Genomic DNA, 27172 nt, shown 5'->3' with positions numbered 1-27172 from the left:
AGGGAAGAAAGGAGGAAATGTTCAAACAGTCTGTCACTGCACATCAAAGTGTGACATATGGAAGTAAGCATCAGTATTACTGCTCTTGAAGCCAACTTTTAGCTCCTTGCAGAATCTGGAACTCATTTCTCCACAGTGGCTCCAGCAGCACTCATATTTTTATTGCTATTATCATCATGATTATTACATCAGTTATTGCCGTGCCTTGGCAGGAGGAAACGCTGCAACTTAAGTTCAGGTCAGGACATAGTGAGACAAGGTAGATTTAGAGTAGATCTTTAAAGTAGCTCTTTTTAAGGTAGTTTCTTTGAGACTATTGAGACTGCTGTCTGTTGCTCAGTATGTTATTAACTTTACAAAAATGTGATAAAATATGTATTGTTGAGTTGAGTGTACCATCACTGCAAGAAAAAGAAAAAAAAACATTCAAAAATGTCATTTGACCCCAAGAGAATGCGTGGACATTTTTTACCATGGTTACAAGGGAATACAGCATTTTGGGGTTTGAGGAAGTGCCATCCCAAAGCCCAGGCTGTCATTAGGTTGGTAATGTTTTTCATACATGGAAAAAGTAGATGTGTACGCTGTGAAACCACATCCATGATCCAAACACAGAGCATGCTAGTTCAGTGCCGTGCATGCTCATGACATTTCATCCATCTAAAGCAACAAGATGAGTGTACCTTTGTTTGTGCTGTCTCATAAATCAAGTGAATTATAAAAGTCATACATTTTCTGAGTCATTAATTTTGCCTCAGAAGACTTGTGAGGCCTTGTCAAAGCATACGACTTATTGTAATTTGTTTGTCCCAAAGCACGTTTCAGCCTCACGAACCTCCATATTTTCCCATGAACACAATTTATGGTCATGCTAGTCAAGTCATTAGAGAGGACGCTGTGGAGCAGCGGTAGCGCAGCTGACTTGGGACGAGAAAGTCACATGTTCAATTCCCTGCCATGCCCACACGTCGTGGTGTCCTTGAGCAAATCACACAATTCTCAACTTCTCCCTGGGTGCTTGAATAGCTGCCCACATTTCATGTATGATGGGTCAAATGTAGAGCAGAAATTTCACCACTGTATGGGTATGTGCCTTGATGACAGTAGCATATTTATTTTCATTATTTATGTTGTTATTTTGTAATGTTTTGCAGGACTTCTCTCCAGCCTGAACTACTGTATCTTAACAGCTCTTAGATTCATTGGATTTGCATGAGAAGATGAATCCCAATTCTGGTTTTAATCACTTGTCTTTTCTTTTCCATCAAAGCTGTTAAAAATGTTTTCTCTTCAGTGACTAATGGCCAAATTCACTAGTCCTTTCCACCACAAGAATCATTCTTTCTTTCTTTTTTGCATTAAAATTAAAACTGTAACATTAAAGCGGACCAAACACAGGACAAATTTTGCAAATGGCGTTGTTGTGTTAAAGAGGTCTGCATGGTGTGATGTGAATACAGTACTGAACTGATGCTTGAATGTTAGCATGCTTCCTCACCTTTTGGGCCAAATCGAAGAAGTCAAACTTCCCCATTGACTGGACTGTTTTTAGACAATTAAGAAATAAATGCTCCTCTGCTATTAGTCAAGTCAAATCAAGTCAGATTTATTTATAGAGCACATTTAAAACAGAAACTGTTACCAAAGTGCTTAAAAATATCACAACATCAAATAAAAAGTAGCAAGATATATTTACAGCACATGGAATAAAAATATAAAACAGAAAACATAATTAGAAACAATGAAATACTAAATCAGATCACCTTGTGTCAAAAGTCAAGGAAATAATAACAAAAAAGCATAAACTCAGTCAGAAACAATGAAATACTAAATCAGATCAGATGACCTTGTGTTAAATAAGAATAACAAAAGCATAAACAGAATCAGTATCCATGAAAATCTAGATCTAAAGCTGATCCCCCTGTGTTAAATGTCAATGAGTATAGATGTATTTTTAGGAGAGATTTAAAAGCAGAGACTGAGGTGGCCTGTCGAATGTTGATGGGCAGATTGTTCCAAAGTTTAGGGCCCACGACTGAGAACGCTCGATCTCCTCTGAGCTTCAGCTGGTTTTAGGTACGGCCAAAAGCTTCTGGTCTGATGATCTCAAGGCCCGAGAAGGAGTATAGGGATGAAGCAGGTCAGAGAGGTATGAGGGTGCAAGGCCGTTAATGCACTTGAATGTCAGCAAGAGAATTTTAAAATAGATTCTGACACGCACAGGAAGCCAGTGAAGAGAGGACAGAACTGGAGTAATATGCTCAAACCTGTGAGTTCCTGTTAAAAGCCGAGCTGCAGCATTTTGTACGAGCTGGAGACGTGAAAGTGAAGCCTGACTGACCCCAACATAAAGTGAGTTACAGTAGTCCAGCCGGGTGGTAATAAATGCATGGACTAGTTTTTCATGGTCGGATCTGAACAGAACGGACTTAATCTTTGCTAGCTGCTATCTATTAATAAAACTAAATCTGATTATTGTCTGTTACTGCTGAGAATCTGAATAATCCTCAAAAATTCTGGAACGCAATTAAAAGTCTCACTATGAGTAATAGCTCTTGGGATCTGCCTGCCTATGTTTTATAAGACTGCTCCTGTTTCTAACAGAATGGAAGTTTTAAATTGCTTTAACAAACATTTTATATCATCTTTTTTTTTTTTCTTCCACTGGAGTTGATCTTGCTACACCTTGTGCACTCATGTTCTCAGGTGAGCATTTCAATTTTGTGCCATTCTCTGTTAATGAAGTTCAAAAAGCCCTCAAAGCTTTGGACCCAAAAAAATCTCATAGACCTGATCTAATCGAGCCTTTATTTTTAAAGACGGCAGCTGTCCTTGTAGCTGGCAATCCTTTTTAACCTTACTCTGGAAAACCAAGAAATTCCTTTGGTTTAGAAATCAGCCTTTGTTTTTCTCTTATTAAAGGGTGGTGATCCATCAGTTTTAACAAACTACAGGCTAATATCTAATACAGTAGTCCCTCACTACTTTGCGGTTCATTTATTGCGGATTCGCTCTATTGCGGTTTTTTAACATAAGATTGGACATGACACACAATTGGCTTTTTGATGGATGAGCCACACGATCGGCATGGAATTTTTATTTAAAATACATTATTTTAAATTATTAGCACCTGCTGTTCCTTTATGCAGCCCAGAGCTGTAGAAAAAGCTTCCTCCTGTGCTCTTACGCATCCCTTACTGCAGGATAAACTTCCTCCTGCAGCTGAACAGCTGATCTCCGTGCAGAGCGGAGAAGTGGGCGTGGCCAAGAGCTCTTGCAGGTGGCTGAGAGCAGCAGAGGCACAGAGAGGGAAATCATGACATTCTGTGCTCTTTTAGAGCGTTTAGCGTTTATTCCAAACATTGTTTAGAATATTGCAAGAGTGTGGGAAGGGTTTAAATGCCTTAATATCTATTTATATACTGTAAATACTAAAATAAACTACTACTTACTACTTGTACTACTATTCCTACTTCGCTGTTTTTTACTTACCGTGGGTCATCAGGATACTGATCCCCGCGATAAAAGAGGCGCTGACTACTGTAATCTTTCTGTGCTGGAAAAAATCTTAGAGTCTCTTGTGAGTGACCAAGTTAAGGAATTTTTATCTCACAATACCATCATCTCATCCTTTCAGTCAGGCTTGAGAAAAAGGTATAGCACCATAACAGCTGCTTTGAAGGTGGTTAACAACATTATTGTCGTTCTGGATAAGAAGCAATTCTGTATGGCTCTTTTTGTTGATTTGTCAAAAGCATTTGATACTGTAGACCATGAAATTCTGATAGACAGGCTGTGGGACTCTGTTTTTTTGGAACGAGCTGTTGCTTGGGTCATAAATTATCTCAGGACACAATGTATAAAAATATGATCATTTGTGTTCTGAAGTTGCAATAATTCATAAGGGGTTACCACAGGGTTATATATTAGGTCCTCTTCTATTCATAATTTATATAAATGAACTGGGACAGAATGTTTCTGATGCTAATTTGCATTATTATGCAGACAACATAGTTATTTATTGCACTGGATCAACTCCTACTCAGGCTATTGAACTATTACAAAAAGCCTGTGCTGCTACCCAATGCTCTTTATTAAATGTAAAACTTGTCCTTAATACATCCATCCATCCATTATCTTTACCCGTTTGTTCCATTTTAGGTCACGGGGGTCGCTGGTGCCCATGTCCAGCAATCACTGTGCGAGGGGCGGGGTACACCCTGGACGGGTCGCAAGTCCATCACAGGGACACATAGAGACAAACGAGACAAACAACCATTCACTCTCTCACTCACACCTAGGGAAAATTTAGAGTTACCAATCAGCCTAACATGCATGTTTTTGGTCTGTGGGAGGAAATGGGAGTACCCGGAGAAAACCCACGCATGCACGGAGACAACATGCAAACTCCACCCAGAAAGGCCCCTGGACCAGGGTTTGAACCAAGGACCTGCTCGCTGAGAGGCAGCAGCTCTACCAGTTGCGCCACCATGCTGCCCGTCCTTAATACAGATAAAACTAAATTGATGTATTTTTCCAGATTCAGAGGTCCACAAAAGATCCTCTCTGTGTTCTCTTGCAGTGGAAATGAAATAGAGTTGGTTCCCACATGTAAATATTTGGGTATTTTGATTGGTGATTCTCTCACTTTTAAACCTCATGTGGAAAGTCTTGTGAAAAGGTTAAAATTGAAGCTGGGCTTTTATTTTCGAAATAAGTTGTGTTTTTCAGAGGCTTGTCTCTGCAACTTTTATGTCTGTGTTGGACGATGGAGATCTTTTGTGTATGACTGCTTCCTCACAATGACTTAAGATGCTTGACTCTGTCTACCACGCTTTTCTGAGGTTCATTACAAACTACAAAATGTCAACACACCATTGTGATTTGTACTCACGGGTGGGATGGCCTGGTCTGGCTGCCTGAAGGAACTCCCATTGGTTAACTTTTATTTACAAGGGACTGCTTGGACTCCTGCCAGCCTATATTTGTACTGTGACTGCAGTGAGAAATGTTGACTCTTATACTTCTCGCACACACGACTTGCTGGTTCTTTCTGTCCCTTTTGCTTTGACTGAACTGAGTAAGAAGACTTTCGTTCACGCTGCTCCTTCTTCTTGGAATTTGCTACAAGAAACAGAGACTGACTGAATTCACCTCACTCAGCGTTTTTACATCCAAACTAAAAGTTCTTGAAGCCCATTCAATGAGGTGTACCTGTTTTTATAGCTAGCTTGTTTGATAGTACCTGCTTTTTATAGCTTGACATTTTCTTTTAACTGTGTAATTGTGTGTGTGTGTGTGTGTGTGTGTGTGTGTGCGTGCGTGCGTGCGTGCGTGCGTGCGTGTGTGTGTGTGTGTGTGTATTATTGCTGCCTCTTGGCCAGGACTCCCTTGAAAAAGAGATTTTTAATCTCAATGGGTTTTCTTTGTCCTGGTAAAATACAGGTAAAATAAAATAAATAACAAAATGCTGACTTTAGCTTTTAGGTTGATGCTCCATTTCATCATCATAGAGCAACACTTTGTCTGGTATCCTCATTCATCCATCCACCACTTCCACCATGTCTAAATGAGGGATGATCAACATACATAACGTTTATGTTTTTTTGGACTGGAGTATGGGAGGAAACCTTTGAATCTGAAAAATTTTTTTTAGCAAAAACAGAGAGAACATGCAAGCTCCACACAGAAAGGGATGGGATTCAAACCAGGAACCTTTCTGTGTGGTTACAGTGCTAACCACAGCACTACTGTGCTGCTCATTTATGACCTCATTTGTAGAAATGTTGTAATCACAAACCCATGTGTTCCAGCCGAAGGCACCATTTATACAAAGATTAGTCCAAAGAGATCCCAGATGGATTATAGGTTGTATTTTCAAGTCTGGAGTTTTGTACTTAGCTAATTCTTGTTTCCCTGTGACCCGGGAAGGAGAAGCGTGCATGAAATGGATAGATGATTTTGATCTCATTTATTCAAATTCAAACAGAATATACTAGAGAACTAGTGACACTTGTCATGAACACATTTGGAACAACTTTTGTTTTCTGAAGCCAACATCTTATAAAAACCATCAGCAGTATTACAGCCCAAATTACCCTTGCTTTAGCGTTGCATTAAAGCAGATATTGGAGCATTTCATAATATTAGAATATTGTGAAAAATTTATTTTTTTTCTTTTGTCAGTCATTTCAAAAAGTGAAACTCACGTTTTTTTTTTGTTTTTTTTTGCTTTGTTTTGTTTTTTGTTTATTTTGAATGTCCAGAGGACCAGATTGAACTTTTTTGGATGAAACTCACGTAGATTCATTACACACAGAGTGAAATATTTCAAGCCTTCATGTCCTGTAAGTTTGATAATTATGGCTTACAGATAATTAAAAAAAAAACTAAATTCAGTGTCTCAGTAAATCAGAATATTCCACAGTCAGGTTTTGGTATCTTTGGCAGTGTATCAAGAGCCAAGTCCTGCTGGAAAATTAAATCAGCATCTCCATAAAGCTCGTCAGCAGAAGGAAGCATGAAGTCTCTAAACTATCATGGTAGATGCTGCTCTGACTGTGGACTTCAGAAAATACAGTGGACCAACACCAGCAGAAGACATGGACCCAAACCATCACTGACTGTGGAAACTTCACTCTGGACTTCAAGCAACATGGATTCTGGACCTCTCTACTCTTTCTCCAGACTCTGGGACCTTGATTTACAAATGACATGAGAATTTACTTTCATTTGAAAAGAGGATGTTGGACCATTGAGCAACAGTCCAGTTCTTCTTCTCCTCAGCAGGTAAGACGCTTCTGATGTTGTCTCTGGTTCAAGAGTGGCAGGACTAGAGGAATGAGACATTTGTAGCTCATGTCTAGGAGTTCATCAGCTGATCAGGGTGTGACACCAGGAGTTGACAACATTGAAACTCTTCACAATATTCTAATTTTCTGAAACACTGATTTTTGTTTCTTTTCATTAGCTATAAGCCATAATCATCAAAATTACAAGAAATAAAGACTTGACTTTTTTACTCTATGTGTTATGAATCTACGTGATGTATGAATTTAACTTGGCGGCAGCTGTGGCTGAGTGGTTAGAGCAGTCATCCTCCAAGGGAGAGTTGGGGGTTTTATTCCACCAGCTGTCACATGCTGAAGTGTCCCTGGGCAAGACACTGAACCCCTCATTGCCTCCGATGTTTGTCCCATCAGTGTATGAATGTGATCTGAAGTGCTGATTAGTCTTTGTAGAGATGTAGTAGAGTGCTGTATGAATGTGTGTTTGGAGGTAAATGAGGGCACAGATTGTATTGTAAAGTACTTTGAGTATCTTGATTAGATAGAAATACATTTAACAAGTACAGTCCATTTACCATTTACACTCACTCACACTTAAGGACAATTTAGAGTTATCAAATAAAGTATTATATCAAGTATTCATGTTTTTGGTCTGTGGATGGAAACTGGAGTACCTGGAAAAAGCCCATGCATGCATGGAGAGTACATGCAGACTCTACCCACAACGATCCCTGGCAAAGAATACCATCCTTGCAGTAAGACGGTTTGTGAAATTTAATCTATGCCAGATATCCAATGGTTTTCTGTAAGGGATGTTATTAGAAAGTTGAAGCTACAGCAACTGAGTCAATAAGTTGAAGACCAGGTAAAATGACAAAAAAGGGTCAATGACTACTAAAACACATGGTGTGTAAAAGTTGTCCATGTTCTGTTAAAGAGTTTCAACTTTCACTTGCACTAAGTACAAAAACTGTGTGACTGGAACTAGATGGAATGTGTTTCCATGACCTAACAACTGCATGCAAACCTCACATGATCAAGTGCAATGCCATGTGTTGGATGGAGTGGTGTGAAGCACATCGACACTGCTCTGTGGAGCAGTGGTAATGTGTTCTGTGGAATTAGAAATCATGCTTCTCTGTTTGGAAAGTCAAATGAGACACTCTGAGGCTGGCAGAAACCAAGAGAATGCCATGTTGAATTATACCAACAGTTACGTAAAGGAAAAATTGTATGAAGCTGTTTTTATGGATGTGGCAAGACCAAATCTTATCTCCAGTGATGTGCAATCCAAGTACCTTAACATACCAAAACAGTTTAGACATTATTATTTCAAATTTGTTGCGGAAAAGGCACTTTATGTCTCAAAGTAACTGTGTCCAATTGCAAAAAGCAAATAAGTAAAAATGGTTTGACAAGTTTGGTGCAGAAGAACTTGACAATTGTTGTGAAAGTCTGTCCTTGCAAGTAAAACATGTCAAAAATCTTCTTGTGTCCTCGAGTGTGGCTTGTTTGAGTAAGAAAGATGAATAGAGGATATTTTATCCAACAAGAGCAACGTCATAATTAAATACATTTCAATACAATGTTGTACAGTCCATATTGGTGTGATAGTCAGGTGCTTCCAAATACCTCCATCCATCCATCCATCCATCCATTTTCTTCTGCTTATCCGGGGTCGGGTCGCGGGGGTAGCAGCCTAAGTGGGGAGGCCCAGACTTCCCTCTCCCCAGCCACTTGGGCCAGCTCTTCCTGGGGAATCCCGAGGCGTTCCCAGGCCAGCCGAGAAACATAGTTCCTCCAGCGTGTCCTGGGTCTTCCTCTGGGCCTCCTTCCGGTGGGACGTGTCCGGAACACCTCACCAGGGAGGTGTCCAGAAGGCATCCTAAACAGATGCCCAAGCCACCTCAACTGTCTCCTCTCGACGTGGAGAAGCAGCGGCTCTACTCTGAGTCCCTCCCGGATGATCGAGCTTCTCACCCTGTCTCTAAGGGAGAGCCCAGACACCCTGCGGAGAAAACTCATTTCGGCCGCTTGTATCCGAGATCTCATTCTTTCGGTCACAACCCAAAGCTCGTGACCATAGATGAGGGTAGGAACGTAGATCAATCGGTAAATTGAGAGCTTCGCCTTTTGACTCAGCTCTCTCTTCACCACGACAGACCTGTACAGCGCCCGCTTCACTGCAGACACTGCACCTATCCGCCTATCAATCTCACGCTCCATTTTTCCCTCATTCGTGAACAAGACCCCAAGATACTTGAACTCCCCCACTTGGGGTAGGACCTCCTCCCTGACCCGGAGAGGGCACTCTACCCTTTTCCGGCTTTTTTGAGTAAGATGAATAGAGGATATTTTATCCAACAAGAACAACGTCATAATTAAATACATTTCAATACAATGTTGTACAGTCCATATTGGTGTGATAGCCAGGTGCTTCCAAATACCTTTGTCCACATAGTCTATATGTGCAGAGTACTGGTGAATTGACTATTTCTTATTTTTTTGTATAAAAATTTTTGAGCTCATATCTAAGTTTAGTTTATTCTTGGCAATGATTTCAACTCTGTGCTATAATAATGAATACTAAGATAAAATCTGTTCTGATACTGGATTTTATACATCTCTGGCATATTTGAGACAATCAGTTTAAAAGAAAAAAAATCCATCCATCCATCCATCCATTCATTCATCCATCCATCCATCCATCCATCCATCCATCCATCCATCCATCCATTATCTTTACCCACTTCTTCCATTACGTGTTGTGGGGGTCACTGACACCCATATCCAGCTAACATTGTAAGAGAGGCAGGGGACACCCTGGACATGTCTCCAGTCCATCACTGGGACACAAAGAGACAAACGAGACAAACAACCATTCACTTTCTCACTCACACCTAGGGACAATTTAGAGTTACCAATCAGCCTAACATGCATGTTTTTGGTCTGTGGGATGAAACTGGAGTACCCGGAAAAAACCCAGGGATGCACGGAGAGAGCATGCAAACTCCACCCAAAAAGACCCCCGGACTGGGATTTGAGTCAAGGCAACATTTTTTTTTTTTCATTTAGCCTTTATTTATCCAGGTTAGTCTCATTGAGCCACGAGAACTCATTTTCAAGAGAGACCTGTTTAGGGAGCACATGCTGGGGTTAAGAGCCTTGCTCATGGGCCCAGAGTGGGGCGAATGAGGGTGGGGGCAAGTGTGGGTGTTTCACCTACCCCACCCACAATTTTTGATGTTGTCGGGGCCGGGGCGTGAACCGGCGATCTTCGGATCACAAGCCCACCTCTCTAACCTCTGCGCCACCACTCCCCTTATGCTCGCTGAGAGGCGGCAGCTCTACCAACTGCACCACCGTGCTGCCCAAGAAAAAAACATTTGAAGGAAAATGTTGGTGTATATTCTCAATCAGCCAGAACAAAGCAAATTAAAATACATAAATAAATAAAATAAAAATTATCAGTACTTCTGACTTGGAACATATGTTTGCTACACCTTCATTTAGGTTGGCAAAGACGCAGTTCTTACATTCTACAAATACAGAACAGTCATGCGACCGTTTTCATGATCGAGACTGATGTGTCTGCACACCTGCAAAAGTTTACTTCAGCGGATTCAACATTTTTTTCTAATATTGTCTAAACACAGTTTGTGATCAGAGCATTATCGTGAAACATTTTATAATCAGCATTAGAAAATCTGTAACACTTCTAGGAATATAATAATGCCTAAATGGGGTCTAAATCTTCGAAGATCACTCTTTCTACTTCTGAACTGAAAAATTCCCCCTTATGGGAAACAAAATGTCCAGCTACAGAATAGATGCAAAGTTTTTTCATTTTCATTTTATTTTTTATTTTATTGAAAGTACTGTAAAGTTATTCTAAAATTAATTAATTCAACCTTTATTTATACAGGTTAGTCTCATTGAGTCACGAGGACTCATTTCCAAGAGAGACCTGTTTTAAGCAAAATAAACAGATGATGTACAGACAACAATAAACAATCATATAAGCATTTAAAATGAAAAAGCAAATAGGAGAAATGAAATAGAAACAAAACAAAAACAGCTACATTATAAAGCAATGTAAAATACTAAAACAGGAACGTCTGCGTTGGTTTTTGCCATGAACATATCAGTTGTTTAAAGTCCGTTAGAGGTCAAGGTTGAGAGCTTCAGATCTTTTTGTAAGATATTCCAGGAAACAGGGGCAGAGGAAGAGAAGGCCCTTTTGCCTAGTTCAGTCCGCACTGAGGGAACGCTACAGGTAATGATGTCCTGAGAGCGCACGCTGTAGCTGCACTCACGCAGACATGTAGGAGGAGATGTATGAAGGCAGCAGACCAAGAAGTGATTTAAAGATGAAAATGTACCAGTGAGAGAGTCTGCGTGAAGTTAATGATGTCCAGTTAACCAGTGAATACAGGGTGCAGTGGTGGGTACAATAATCACAGCCAGTTATGAATCTTAGTGCACCATGATAGACAGAGTCCAACATCTTCAATGTCCTTGCAGGAGCATTCATGTAAATAATGTCACCATAATCAATGGAAGGAAGAAAAGTAGCAGTTACGAGGCGTTTTCTAGTGTTCAGAGTTAGACGGATCTATTAAAAAAAAAAGAAAACAGTTTTATTTTCAATTTCTTTACCAAGTTTTTGAAATGAGACTTAAAAGGGAGGTGCAAATCTACCAAAATACCCAAGTAATCATAAGAATCATCAAACTCAACAGGAACACCATTTGAAGATAAAATAGAAGGAATAATTGCTGGGATTTACTTCCTGTTTCAAAACACCATCCCTTTGGTTTTATCAGCATTTAGCACAAGTGTGAGATGAAACAAATCTGACTGGATGATGTTGAATGCAGACTGTAAAGGCTGGAAAATCTTTGCAACTGTTCTAGCTCAACAATAAACAACTGTGCCGTTTGCATAGAAATGTAAGGATGCATCAGGAATGAACTGACCTTACATTACTTATGCAGATTGTAAAGAGAGTGGGTCCCAAGACTGAACCTTGTGGTACACCATTGCTAACAGTTAGATAACTGGAAGAAGTATCATGTTGAACACATTGCCTCCGATCTGAGAGATAATTAGAGAATTATCAACCATTCTTTAGTTATACCACCTTCAGGTTGTTAATATGTTCATTAAACACTTTACTTTGACTGAACTGTGAAGTAAGTAGCAATAACATTTGAACCCCCTTTTGTTGATTCTTTCCAAATTTTACCTTGAGCCACACCATGACAGATTCCTCACTCCAGCTGAGATCTGTCACACTCTGTGCAGCACACACCCACAGACATGTAAACAAATAGAAAGGCCTGTTTAAGTGAGTAAGCACATGTCACTGCATTGACTGAATTGTCTTGTTAATCCTGAAATCCATAAAATGACCTCATCACCAGCCTGGAAGAAAAACAAATAATAACCAAATTTTAAAACCTGCTCAAAGCTATAGGTTTTATTACGTTCAGAGAAGCCACTGAATAAGACTTGCAGAAAAGTGCCATAATCGATAATCCAACCATCAAGGAGAAGATGTGTACAAAGATTTTCATCTACACTTGTCATTTTCCACTGTATTTTTTGGGCTTATGAACAAAATGAATTCTGTTCAGGTGTTGAAACAACTCATAAAAACACTCATACCAATCATCTATTTTGGCTTGGCTACACTGGCTATTCGTTGTTTGAACAGTCTGTACAGATCTCCACTAAAAATGTTTCCACCTCATTCTCAGACATTTACCTCAGCTACGGCTGCCTCTCTGCCGACCTTCATTTCACATGCGTCTGACTCTTCAGACCTTTTTTTAGCTCTGGTTGTCAGGGTTTGCTTAATGTTGCTCAAAACGGTGAAAGAAAGAGAAAAAAGGTTGGATTTTGCAGTGCCATAAATTCTGTTTCTCAAACTGAGCTGGCAGCCCTTTATTTTTCCACTTTGTTCCTTTGCGAGTCCCGAGGACAGTGTGGTTTTTCTCAGGCCTCAAACTGAGTTTTAACCTCTTGAATCTCTGTCTGTTCTCCATCCTAATATCAACAATGATCCCAGATCATAGGAAAACTCTTAAATCTCTCATGGCTCACAAATCTGACTCAGAATTTAAAAAAAATATAAGACATTTTAGCTCTTTAAAACATTCTATCTGTGATTTTTGTCCTTATTGGGGTCTGACTGCATAAGTTAGCAAGTTTTTTTTTTTGTTTGTTTCATTCTCAGCTACAATATTCTCAATTAGCTTTTTTCTGTTTCACACGCTCCCTCACACACAGAAATACAGGCCTCTTCTTTCCTGGGGGGGTCCAGGAGATTAATTTGCTGAGACGAACACTTTAATCTAGGGAATGTAAGCCCAACACAGACTTTACTGCCACACTGCTGTGGTCTTATTAGTGGTATTTAAACACATGTTACTCTAGAGGTAATTGTAAATTATTTTCAAATATGTTGCTTTAGATTATTGTTGCAACAATTAGATAGAAAAAAAAATGTTTGATTCACTTATGCTTTAAATAAGAGTTGCTATAAAGTAAATTTGATAAGCTGGTGCTCTTTATTATAAGTTTAATGAAATTAGAATAGAAGTGGGGCTGTCAACCTCTGAACTTTGATTTAAGCTGCAGCTACTCTTTTACTGTAATGCTCCTCTTCTAAAAGTAACCGGGTTGGAAACCTGCTATACCTATTGTTGTTGTTGTTGTTGTTGTTGTTGTTGTGATGTCATTTTAATGTGAATTTCATGAACTGACCATGCTTGAATAGACAGGACAGAGAGAACCATTCACAAATCAAACAGCATCAAATTGTATCTAAATTGTTCTTTTAAGTTTGATATTTTCTCTGAAAATGAACAAACTCTTTATCAAGTTCTAGTACCAGGTAAATAAGATATGAAGGTTTAGGCATGTATGAAATACATCATATGTATGTAGTGTACTTTTGTTGGGTAAAAAGTAAGACATAAATTAGGGAATTTTCAATTATTGGAGTATGATACAGTAGGCCGGTAAGGTGGTGCTGCATCGCAGCGAGAAGGTTGGCAGTTCAAATCCCAGCAGGGGATATTTCTGGGTGGAGTTTGCATGTTCTCTCCGTGCATGCGTGAGTTTTGTCCAGGACTTTGGTTTCCCCTCACAGACCAACAACATGCATGTTAGGCTGATTGGTAACTCTAAATTGTCCCTAGGTGTGAGTGAGACTGAATTGTTGTTTGTCTTGTTTGTCTCTATGTGTCCCTGTGATGGACTGGAGACCTGTCCAGGGTGACCCCCACCTCTCACCCAGTGACTGCTGGATATGGGCACCAGTGACCCCATGTGACCCAAAAAGGACGAAGCGGATAAGATATTATGGATGGATGTTGTATGATACATATTATGAACACTTATTCTGCTGTTAAAATGGTTCATTCGAATTTTTTACTAAACTGCAAAACTTTTACATTTGTATCATTCACATTTTTATTTGTACAAATGCAGAAGTTCGCTTGTCAGAAAACTGATCAATAAAGGTTGTTTGAAACATTTAAATCAAGAAACACAGACACATTTGAATCCTGAGCTAAACAGAAAACGCAAACCTGATGTATGTAGAGTGAAAGTTGACAGAGTTGTCATAGCTCTGCTCTCTGTCAGCTCCTCTGTCATGCTGCACACTCAGTAATCACTCAACTCATGTCACCTGTCACCGCTCATTATCCCACAGCTCCACCACCTGGTCCAGTCAGTACTTAAGCTCACTCATTCCTCTCAGTCTGGGCCAGATTCTCTATCCTGTCTCATCAGCAGTAGACTTTCCAGCATTCCATTGATTGACTCATCACGTTCATGACCCTTGCCTTGACCACGACCACGCTTTTGCCTCAGCCCTCGTCTGCTTTTGCTCATCTGATCAGGTACCGACTCATGCTCTTGTTTTTTGACTCTCTTTTTGGATCACGTACTGGATACTTCTGCTGAACAACTGACTTCACGGTATGAACTCTGCCTTTCCCTTCTGACTGTTTTTTGGATCACGGATTAAAGGTCAAGCTCATTCTGTATCACGGACTTATCCTTACCCCTGAATCTGATTCCCACAGATTCATTTCCCCAATTAGTCTCTTTCCCCCTGCATCTACTAACCTTTATCTTTTAGTTGCAAGCCTGTTGGACTCCGTTCCAGTGGACCTTAACATCAGTTCTACTTCTACTGGCAGCCCGCCACTACAACACTACCCAATCACGAACTACCAATCAGAAGATCGGAACCAGCCCAGAACCGGACCTACTCCAGAGTTTTACTTTATTTCACAAATCTTTTAACCCTCTCAGTGGTTGTTGTTTGCGATCCGGCCTCTGGTTCATGACAAGAGTGACACAATGTTTGCCATCAGATATTTTTGAAGATGTCTAAATCTAATTTTGGCAACCACAACGAGCCAGTCGACCTATTAATATACTGTAGTGTACTGGGAACCAGCAAGAGGGACAGGTATGAGACAATATGATGGATTGAAGATATTTGGTTCAAATCTACACTTTATGTTGCAAGTTCAGGTTGTGGGAGGAAACTGTGAGAAGTACAGTATCTCACTGTCTTTCCAGAGAAATAAATAAAACATCCAAATGTTTTGCTGCCAAGTCAGCAGTAAACCAGTGCTGACTTTTTCTTTTTCTTTGTCATAAAGTTGTTCATCTTTATAACATCAATAAGTGAGGTCAATTCAGACAACTAAACTAGAATAAAGCTTTGCTTAAGTGGCTGCAAACATTTTGCATTAATGCATCATACAAGGTTACTATACTTTCCGCCTTAAAGTCGCATCAGTCCAATTATGTCTAATAAAGTGGGGATAAAACATAAATACGTCGCTTCACCTTATAAGTCGCATCTGTTATGCGTCATCGCTGACGTGTCGCGTTTGTTATGAGTCACCGCTGACCACCCGGAAATGTTGGCCGGTGTTGTGCCAAAAATCGATTGGCTGCCAAATGGAAGCTGCGGGAGCGCACATGGGAGGACGTTAACAAGAGTTTAACTAGATTACCACCTAAAAGCAATTATTTGTTTGCTCGACATTATAGCAAAGGTGTGTCTCAGTTGAACTTTTCCTTAATAAATGCACTTTAATGGTCAAATCAGCTGCATTTCACATGGGCGGCGCGGCGAAATGAAGCTCCAGAAGTTCCAAAGCGAGACGAAGGTGGCTTTGTATGGCAAGCCATGTGTCATGTGCCACTTTTAACTATTAATGAGACGCTTTACTTGCCATATTTGTCGAGGGCCCTCTAGCGGTTGAATATGGTAGTGTTCAATATTTTCCATGTCAGAATGATGAAATCGTCAAATCTCAGTCAAAAACTGGGTTATAAATATTGGAAAAAACATAAAGACGTCGCTTTGGACTATAAGTCACAGGACTTGCTAATTTATGCAAAAAGATGCAACTTATAGTCCGATAAGTACGGTAATCCCATAATCCTACTGTACATGTGATCAGGTGTAAAACCAACAAGGTGAACGTAACTTCAAGATGAAACAGTCTGAGATCACATGAATAAATTGTGCACTCTTTAGGAACAACAAAACAAATGGGCCAAACTAATCTAAAGAAATCCATGTGAAGTTGCTGCTGGACACAAGAGCAAAACGTTAACAAGCTGTTGAACTTTATATATTTCAGACTCTCCTACCATTTTTCTTCGCCTGCAGCCACGTGTTGTTGAACAGTGTATCCAAACTGGGCTTGTTTAGGTCCTTTTATGATCCGGGGCTGTTTTGTGTCAATGGTGAAGCAGTCATCGAGCCCTTCAAAGAAAACAAGACTTTACATCAGTAGGCATAGAAGAAACCTGACGTGCAGGAGTTCACATTTTATTTGCATGTTTTTTTTCAACCGACGTGAACAAATAAGAGTATTTGTTGAAAAGCTTTATCGAACGCATGCGTGCCAATTTTAACTTGACTCGTCTTTAGATTCCTGACAAACACTGATTAACCTACAAAAGAACATAAACTCCATGATTAGTTAAAAACAAATAAGTCCAGCTCTCTGGTTCCTGTTGTCATGTGACTAAATAGACTCAGCACTGATCTCTGTTTTGATAGAGTAGTTAGTAGGCGATGAAATGTGACCTGATGTGTACGAGGGTGAAAAGAAATATTTGCCATAGAACTGATCAAAGCAAATTCGTTCTCCCAAATGTGTACTTGAATTTCTTTCACTTTTGAAGACGTCTTGCAGAGGTGGTTAAAAAAAAAACAGAACTTTGAGCATCTGGTTTTAATTATAACACCAATCAGTAGGGTTTTTGAGACTCAGCATGTCATCAAGTCACACCTTATTAATAGTGATGGCAGCATTTGACTTTTAAATTTCTTTGGATCTTTATGAGAGAATGGAAAGTTACTGAACTGTATATTTTTAGCTAAAGTTGTGGATTAGTCATTCCTCTCTGGTCATTTGTCTTTAACACAATATTGACCTGATAATCTAGTGTTGGTTTAGGTTAACTACTGTAAGTTGAAATAACACACTACAACTTGTTAATATTCAAAATGACAAAATAGTCCAAGTTTCAGATAAAACTATGATTCAGTTTATTTATACAGCGCCAAGTCACAACAGAAGTCGTCTCAGGGCACTGAACAGAAACATTCATAGGCAGTATATTTAAAAATTAATTTAACACTATTTATCTGAGGAGCAGACTGCTTTGAATTTAACTCCATCGCAGACTCTCATCTTGAGCAAACATGAAGGCGACAGTGGAAAAGAAAAACTCCCTCCTGAGAAAGAAACCTTTAGCAGAACCAGGCTCAGTACAAGTGGTCGTCTGCTTCGACTGCTGGGTTTGAGAGGAACAGATACACAATGGCAGATGACATGTTAAGATAGAAATAGTATAAAATGAAAACTATTCAATTTTAACAATTCATTTAAAAAAATGAGGTCAATTTGTCCTCCAGTAGTCTAAGCCTATAGCAGCATAACAAGCCAACCCTACCTATAGATTTATCAAATAGGAAAGCCTGAAGTCCAGTCTTCAAACTGGAAATGTGTCAGCCTCATGGACAAAAACTGGAAGTTGGTTCCACAAGAGAGGAGCCTGATAACTGATAGATCTTCCTCCCATTCTGCTTCTGGAAACTCTAGGAACCACAAGTAAGCCTGCAGTCTTAGAGCAAAGTTCTCTGTTGGGAAGATTTGGAACAATAAGTTATCTCTTGTATATCTTTCTTGTTATCTCTTTTTTAAATGAGTCCTCGGGGCTCAATGAGACTAACCTGTATAAATAAAAGTTGAATCTAATATAAGATGGAGCTAGGTTGTTGAGAGCTTTGTAGGTTAGAAGTAAGATTTTGAATTCAATTCTGAATTTGACAGGGAGCCAATGTAGAGAAGCTAAAACTGGAGAGAGATGATTTCTCCTATACAAACTCCAGTTAACCCTGGATGGCTTTAACACTCAGGCGGCTGAGACAAGCTGTTCTGGGAAGCTCAGTTCTCACCTCCTTCTACAGGTGTGCAGTGGAGAGCATCCTGTGCTCCAGCATCAACGTGTGGCATGGAGGCTGCACAGCTGCAGAAAGAAAAGCTTTGCAGAGAGTGGTGAAGGCTGCACAGAAGTCTGTTGGAGTCAGCCTCCCCACCATCACAGACATCTACACCTCCAGATGCAGGAAGAGGGCCACCTGCATCATGAAGGACCCCACTCACCCAGCACACACACTTTTTGCCCCGCTCCCCACAGGCAGGAGGTTGAAGAGCATTAAGTGTAGAACCACTAGACTGAGGAACAGCTTCTACCCTGAGGCTGTTAGACTCATGAATCTTTAACCAGAATAATCACTGTGAAAAAAAAATCACTGTAATGCCACTTGATTGTTGATATGTTCTGCTGATTATCCACGTTGCTGATCTCATGCTGCTGATTTATTTCATGCTGCTGTGTTCATTCATACTCTGCTCACACAGACTCATGGTCATGCTGTTGTGTGGCGTATTTTTTGTACTAATAGTGCTTAGCATATTTCTTAGTTCATATTTTAGATCTTATTACTGTTTTTTTAACAATTTATACTTTTGTTGGGTGTAACTGGGACCCTGTGTACACAATTTCATTCCATCATGTACCACACGTGAATATAGGAGAACACTGAGATCATCTAATACATTTCTACTCTCTGTCCCAAAATCCAACTCCAAACGATGGGGTGACCGGGCCTTTTCGGTTGTTGCACCCAGACTCTGGAACCAGCAACCTCAGGACTTACGCTCCATCACTGACATGGAGAATTTTAAATCTAATCTTAAAACCTTTTTATTCAGGCAGGCTTTTAATACCTAGTAGGTCTTTGACAATTTTGCTATGTTTTAATTGTAATTGTTTTTGTTTTTAACTGACTGATTTTTTATTCTTGTTTGTTTTTAACTTCTGTACTGTGCAGCACTTTGTGCACCTTTTGGCTGCTGGAAAGGGCTCTATAAATAAAGTTTGATTGATTGATTGATTGACCACATGTGATGAGAATGACTATAAAGAAAGCTTGACCTTGACCTTGACCTTAAGACTCTGGCAGTGGTATTTTGGAATAACTGAATACTTTTTAAAAAAGTATTTGGACACCCAGATAATAAACCATTGCAGTACACATGTGAAGAAAATAAAACAGAAAATTAATTTAATGACACTTGTTGCTCAATGATGTACAAAATACATCTTCTGTATATATTATTTAGATCAAGGTTGAACTGAAAGAGTTTTCTCACAGTCTGAATGAGGGCAGGAAAACTTCTGCTTTCAGCTTCCACAATCTTCCCCACTGCGTTTATCTCTGAGGCTAGTGCCCACATTCTGTTGGGTTTATTCACTCTCTTGGCATAACGCTAAACATCCCCACTTTCAGGCAATTCCCCATCTGGAAGAATCCTGTATTGTTAAGTCAAGTCAGCCTTTCCCCCCTGACAGGGGAAACTCTGCTAAATGTAAGCAATGAGATGAAGACTTGACAAACAAAACTGGAGACATGTTACAAATTATTCCTTAAAAAAAGCAAAGTTTCCATTCAAGTCAGTAGTACCTGTGCAGCCCAGTTATTAACCATGGCAGTGAAGCAGGCATGTTCAGAGCCAGATTTCTCTCTATCCATGTCTGAAGTACAGTATGTGTGTCCATAAAGGCAAAATGAGTTTGGGACGATTACTGAAGCACAAATCACCACAAACTGCTCACTGTCGATATGAGTGCAGCACTATCATGTTAGTTAGAACTGGATGATAAATGTAGATATGGCTAATGAAACATGGAGGACAATTTCACTTCAATTCAATTCAGTTTATTTATATAGTGCAAAGTCACAACAGAAGTTATCTCAGGACACTGAGCAGAAACATTCATATACGTAAAAAAGCCATTGACCGTATTTTCCGGACTATAAGTCGCTCCGGAGTACAGGTTGCATCAGTCTAAAAAAAACTCATGAAGAGAAAAAAAACAAAATATAAGTCACTTGAGAATAAGTCGCATTTATTTAGACGTGTATTTCACAAAGTGCAAGAACAGACATTTAATCTGAAACAACAAAAACACTCTGAACATACCTGGGATCCTGAACAGGCTTAATTAACGTAACAAGCCAACGAGTCCGACAAGCAAGTTACTGGTAAATTTACCGATCTCATTCCACATCAGTCTCATCACATAATTTTACTTGTGTTATATTTTTCTCAGTTGTCTCCAAGTGAATGTTTGGGGGGTAAGGTTAGCGGTAGAGTAAAAACATACAGTTGTCAGGCTTTTGACAACTATATATTGCCTAGAGGGCCCTCTCGAGGCTGCAAATGTAATGTTTACTCTTTGGTTCATGTCAGTATGAATGAACATTTAACACGTCAGTCAAAAATTGCATCATGAGTAGGGGAAAAAAATAACATAACTAAGTCGCTTCAGACTATATGTTGCAGTACTGGCCAAACTATGAAGAAAAGTGTGACTTATAGTCCGGAAAATATGGTAATTAAGTTATCTATCTAAGGAAGCCAGCAGATTGTATTTCACTTCCCACTTTACTCACAAGACTCACTTTGTTTTTGACATTATAATGTTTTTGCTCCTCCTCATCCAAAGTGTCAGTGTCCAAGTACTGATCAAGTAGATCAGAGGATCAGATCAGAGGCCGTGTGATTCAGTCCAGTTCATGTGAATAAGAAAGGAAATGCAAATCACCAAAGAAGTTATAATTTGATAATGTCAAGTTGATATTGACTTATCAGTTGGGTGTCAATGTTTTGATCATTGAGATTAATATTGTGTGGTTTTCATTCTTTACTGCAATTCTTCTTTAGCAGATCTATTCACACTAATGAACAAACCCCACAAAAAATGTTCACAATAAAAATCAGACATTTTACAATATATTCACTGCATGCAATAAAATCAATGTTAAAATATGTTTAGTTGCATTGGCAGCGTAAATAAAGTAACTACAGCAGCATGTTTTACATAAAACAAAAATTCCCATTTTACCTTTAGGTCATAGAGACTTCATAAAAGCAGCATGAAGAGCAAACCCAGGCTCTCTTTATTGCACAGCAGTGGAGATTTTCCCATTTAGGAGTGCAGCTGTTTGCATTTTGAAATGCAAAGAAGAAGGTGCATCTTGAGCAGCTGCATCGCTCCAAGGAAAATGGTTGATTCACTAAAATGGGAAATGATTTGCATTCCTCAGCTAGTAAATGTTTAGGCTGTCTAAACACACAGCAAGCAAAATATCCACTCCTGCCGCTTCCTTTGTGTGTCTTTGTAAATCCAAGGCCCAAACTGAGAGTTTGTGACTGCAGACATCAAATGATCAAGACTGCAATGTTACCACAGCCGTTGTGTGATTGGACCGCCAGTTACAAAATAAATACAGTAAGTCATTCTTTTTCCTTCCTGTCAAGTATGTTACACCTTGACTGTCACCATCGTTGACCATTTGTTCTGTTTCACGAAAGCCTCCATTAAAATAAATGGCCATGTTTGCCGTACCAACACTTCATCTAAATATTGACACATTCACCTCTTTTGCTGGTTTCTGATCCACATGTTCAGCTGGTCTTTTATCTTAAAGTTTCTGTTTAGCCAAAGTCAAAAGGGGCAACCTAAAGTGAGTTGAGAACAAATAGATGTGTGAGAATTAAGTCAAAATCAGCAGGAGGCTTAAGACGGCAGCGCAAATGGAGGGCAGAGAGCTGCATCAGATTTGTTGATTTGACAAACCCCAAACTAGAGGCAGACTTTCAAGTCCTGAAGATAATCGCTCCACTGTACCAACCGTGCAAATTCAGGTGATCCAGTTTCCATTTAAAACTACTAACGTGCCAAAGACATCTATTATTCTTAGTAATATGTGCAGCTTCTAACGAAAGGTCACAATCTTATTGGATGTACTGATTTTAATGCCCAGATAAATAAAGCCCAGGCGGGGGCTGCCGGTGTGAAGCACACAGTCCGCTGCTGCCTTTGGCCCGACACCAAGCTGCTGGAGCTGCACCACAAACCCAGTGACACAGAACAGCCGTGCAGACACATCCTGCAAACAGCTGGCTGAAGAAATCCTCATATCAGACATGCTTGGTGCATTTTTGTTAGTTGTTAATAAGGATTTATGGGCACGCATCATCATTCAGATAGTGTTTACAGTCAGTTCTGCACAAATATGTAAACAGTCCTTCAGACTGGGTTTATACCAGAACCATGAGATCTGTGATAGATCTACAGGTTTAACTTGAAAAAGTCATTCAGATGATTTTCCACTGATGCTTCTTGTGTTTCTATTCCGTGGACAATATAGGTTCAAACATTTTGGCATCTTTCCCAGTGCCAAAGAAAACACTCTGAGAGACGTAGGGTGTCTAAAACCAGATGTTTTCATTATTCTGTCAACTGGGCACTGCTTAACAAGCTGTTAACCCTCTGAGCCAACAAAAACCCCTCCAGGGATTTAAAGTTTCTGTGGCAGCGCAACATAGGCTACATGTTTCATACAAATGCATGACTGAGTGGGGGTTTGGGCAGATCAGATGAACAGGAGGAAAAAGATTGTCTTGTTTATCCGTCTCCTTGTGGACAAAACTGTAAATGCAGCCAGCTCAGCATGGTCCATTTAAAACAACCTCATTTAACTTATATAAATATAACCTCACTAAATTTAATCAGCAGTCTAAATGAACTAAATTTCAAAATTACAAATCATTAATCAAAACTTAATTTAAAGACAACATACGAGCCAAGATGACATGCTAACCTGTATAAATAAAAGTTGAATGAATGCTCACAAGTTCCCAGAGAAAACAAAAGCAGTGTTTTTGGTGTGAGTTTAAAAAGATCCATGTTTCAGGTAGTGTGTAAATGATCTTGGTGCAAGAAAAATGCTGTCACTTGTTTTGAGCCTGGAGCTACAGAACCTCTTAGAGGATTTCATTGTAGACCTAAGTCCTCTCACTGGAATGTAAAGATGTAAAAGTTCAAAGACGCATAGTGATGTCATATCAATAAAACACTTAAATGCACCTAATAAACAGGAACATAACACGTTTCTGAAAGACAGTTTGAATTTTCAAGTTTGTGTTTATTTCACAGACACAGCATCGCAAAGGGCTTCACAGAAAACCAAATGATTAAAACAATTAAAAATATAAAAGATCAAAGCCTCCACCTGAAACGTTTGGTCTCAGCGGGTTTTAGTATGTGGTACCACCAACAGGATTTGACCTGAAGTCCTGGATTCTCCTTAAAACAAGGTCATACAAAAACTCCCTGTATCCTCAGTGAGCTGAGGGCTAAACATGTCCATCCCAAATCTGACTGACAAGTACAGCATGAGACACGGCTGTTAGTTCGTAACAAAATGAATGTCCCCAAAGTGTATCTTCCAGCATGAAGCGAACTACAACAATCAGTGTGTGTAACATAAAAGTTCATGCTCAATAATCCAGGTAAAACATCCAACAAAGTTACATCAGGTCCTCTGAACGGTTTCTTTTTGTTGAAAAGTTTCGTCCTTCATCCAAGGGACTTCATCAGTCTGAGGAGCCACAACAAACTGAGTCCCACAAGCAGCACACTCACATTGTGGGCCAACCAGTTTGATGGTGATAAGATTAAGATAATATTTTTACCTGGATTATTGAGCATGAACTTTGATGTTTTGAACCACTTTGGCCATGGCTGCCTCAGAGGAATCGACGGGGGAGAGGGTGGACTCCAGAAACCATTTTATCACCATCAAACTGGATGGTCCACTTTGTGAATGTGATGCTTGTGGGACTTGGTTTGTTGTGACCCCTCGGACTGATGAAGTCCTTTGGATGAAAGACGAAACTTTTCAACAAAGAAAGGAACTCCAGAGGACCTGACTTGACTTTGTTCAGTAAGTGTAACCTTTTGTGGGGAACTGGATTATTAGTGTTGAAAGAGCTGTGAGGATGAGCTCAATGCAGTGATACTGAGAAAAATATCAGCCAGAGCACAAACTGCAAGTTAACACATCTATTTATCAATAGACTGTTCTGTCACTTCATGGGGTCTTAGGTGAGTCAATGAATGGTATCAGTATATGGAACCCTCAGGGCCTTCTAGGCCTTCAGAGAAGGACTAATGCAGCACATATAACACGTTACATTAAAAATCCACAGTGAAATTGTAGTGCCTTTAAAAATGAAAGTTAAACATCCCATTTAAGTTTACATTGATACGTTTCATTATTACAGTTGTGTTTTAGTTTCATCACATGATAAATTATTACAGAAGCATCCAGTTCTGTGAGCTTTTGTTCAATTTCAGTGTGAATGGTTGAAAATACATGTTATACACAAATGCAAGAGACTAGATGAGCCATGTTGCATGCTGGGTAATTTTAGGACAGAAACAGGTGGACTTTTTCAGATCACATGTTCACATGTGTTGTCTGTTGGTTTTCTATTTGGTGTTGTTTGGTATTCATGTTCAGGTTGTTGTTAGTGATTGTAAAATACAATTATTGTATTGTAATTGTACCAGATTTATAAAAAATAAAATAAAAAGGGGGGGGGGCAATTTCCATTCAGCACGTTTCAAACGTGTGAAACTAAAAGTAATTTGATCAGGTCTTGACTCTGTGTCTTTGATCCTTGCATCTTTCAGGCTGCTGCAGTCGCTCTGTACTCACAGTTTGCCGCTGGTTGGCATACAGCCATCTTTGCATATTCAGGTTTGGGCACAGCCTTTAGCTCCACTCTGAGATCTGCACTCTTTCCTCTAACACTGAGCTTTGGTAACCTTTGAATTAAAATCATTTCACAAACTTACATCTGGGAGGCATGACTTGTGTGACATGGAAGAAACAGTAAAATCAACACATTTTGGGCTCAGCTCCTTCACCCTGACAGACTTACACCCAAATTGTCTTTTTGCCGACAAATCCCTGATCTGCCAATCTCTTGTTTCACCTTACCGTTACTCATGGACAGAATATTAATACCGTACTTTCAGACTATAAGACGCACTTAAAATTCTTTAATTATTTTAAAAATCAAACGTGAGCATTATAATCAGGTGCACCTTATGTATTAATTCTGGTTGTACTTATTGACTTCAAACCAATTTTATGTGGTTATTGTGAATGAGTTGAATAAAGTTTGACTTATCTGACTGTTTTGTTTCGCTTTATGCACTTTATAATCTGGTGCGCCTTATTGTCCAAAAAATATGGTACACTTGAACCTTCTCCACTTGAGACTCATCCCCCGCCAGAGAGAGAAATGAATCTCTTTCTGGCTGAGAATCATGGATTTAAATTAAGAGGAGCAGGTAACTACATGTATCCTACATGTGTCCAGTTAACCACTGTTTTTTGTCTGTCCAAACAGGTTTCACTTGTAAATGAGTCTTCGAGGCTCAGTGTGATTTATCTGTTTAAATAAAGGTTGAATGAATGAATAACTCATCTCTGGTAGTGGCATAGCCTACATGTGCTAACAACAGGAAAATGGTTATTTATGCCTTCTCTTGGACCTCTAAGCGAAGCACAATCTGTAAGAATGTGCCCTCCCTCCTGGGGGTTATATTTTAGCTTACTGCTGAAAGGACAGTAAACACCCATGAATCGGTCTGATTAGAGACCGAGACATGTTTAAATTAAAAAATATAGATGTTAGCAGGTGTTAGAGGGTTCTTTGGTGAACTTGAAAAGTTGTTTCAGAATAATAATGTGAAGTTAAAATCATGCCATGCTGAAGTTCAGGTCATTGAAATGAACATTTTGTTTGCATCCTCATCTTGATCTGCTGCCTTTCAATGAAGTTGTTGTTTTTCTTTAGGTTTTTGCACCGCAGTACTTCTCCACTGGGTTACTGAACACCTTTTGTTTTACTCTGACTAGATATTAGCTTTTTCCAGTCAGAATGAACCTATTGCTACAAAATGTAGGTGTTACAGTATAGCTGATAAGATACTGACAATTCATATCCTTGCTGCAGAACCTCACTTCTAAAACAAACTATTCCATTAAATAGGGGCGGCTGTGGCTAAGTGGTTAGAGCAGTCGTCCTCCAATGCAAGAGTTGGGGGTTTGATTCTACCAGCAGTCACATGTTGAAGTGTCCCTGGGCAAGACACTGAACCCCTCATTGCCTCCGATGTGTGTCCCATCAGTGTATGAATGTGATAAACCACTGATTAGACTTTGTATAGATCTAGTAGAGTGCTGTATGAATGGGTAAATAAGGGCACAGATTGTAAAGTGCTTTGAGTATCCTGATAAGATAGAAAGGTGCTATGTAAGTACAGTCAATTTACCATTTAATTATCCTCTACAGTATTTAAAAACTTGTGGATATGCCCAGTATGTCTGTCTTAGAATCTTTTGTTTTTTCCTGTGAACATCTATCCACTTGTCATACTGTTCCCCTTCTTTTAAGCCATTTTGTAATGCTATCAAGATAAAACAGACAACAAATTAATAAAAAAAAAAATGCTCAAACACTGCTTTAATCATGAATGGATTCACCAGCACCAGTTTGAAAAGCATCAAATGTATCATGCTGTATGAAAACAATCACAAAGTAAAGATTTGGAACCACTGAACTCATGCAATGTCCACCAACTGGATCAAAAAATGCAATTTACAACGAGTGTTATTGCCAAATACGCATTGCCTTTAACTATCCAGTCCGGTGTTGTCAAGACATTTGGATATTTGATCTGACCAAATATTGTTGCCTGCTATTGGGTTCAGTTTATTTTTTTAAGTCTCATTAAAGCAGTTTTTGAGCTGGATATGAAAAAGTAACTAAATAGATAATAGAGGATGCATGCATCAGGATAAATAGATAATAGATCCCAGCATGCATCAGGAT

The 27172-nt window shown here is 39.4% G+C and overlaps 2 protein-coding genes across 2 annotated transcripts in view; both read right to left on the bottom strand.

Moving 5' to 3' along the window:
- LOC119424126 (GRAM domain-containing protein 2A-like) overlaps positions 1-27172 on the bottom strand; it is a 975280-nt gene that overhangs the window by 702579 nt on the left and 245529 nt on the right. The window lies entirely within an intron of this gene.
- itga11a (integrin, alpha 11a) overlaps positions 1-27172 on the bottom strand; it is a 77246-nt gene that overhangs the window by 48255 nt on the left and 1819 nt on the right. Inside the window, exon 2 of the mRNA XM_037691557.1 lies at positions 16485-16599. Coding sequence (XP_037547485.1) covers positions 16485-16599 — 115 coding nt within the window. The remainder of the gene's footprint in view (positions 1-16484; positions 16600-27172) is intronic.

This window comes from Nematolebias whitei, chromosome 2, assembly GCF_014905685.2.
Source record: "Nematolebias whitei isolate Nwh7 chromosome 2, NemWhi1, whole genome shotgun sequence".
Taxonomy (NCBI): Eukaryota; Metazoa; Chordata; class Actinopteri; order Cyprinodontiformes; family Rivulidae; genus Nematolebias; species Nematolebias whitei.
This window is presented reverse-complemented; position numbering and strand designations above follow the sequence as displayed.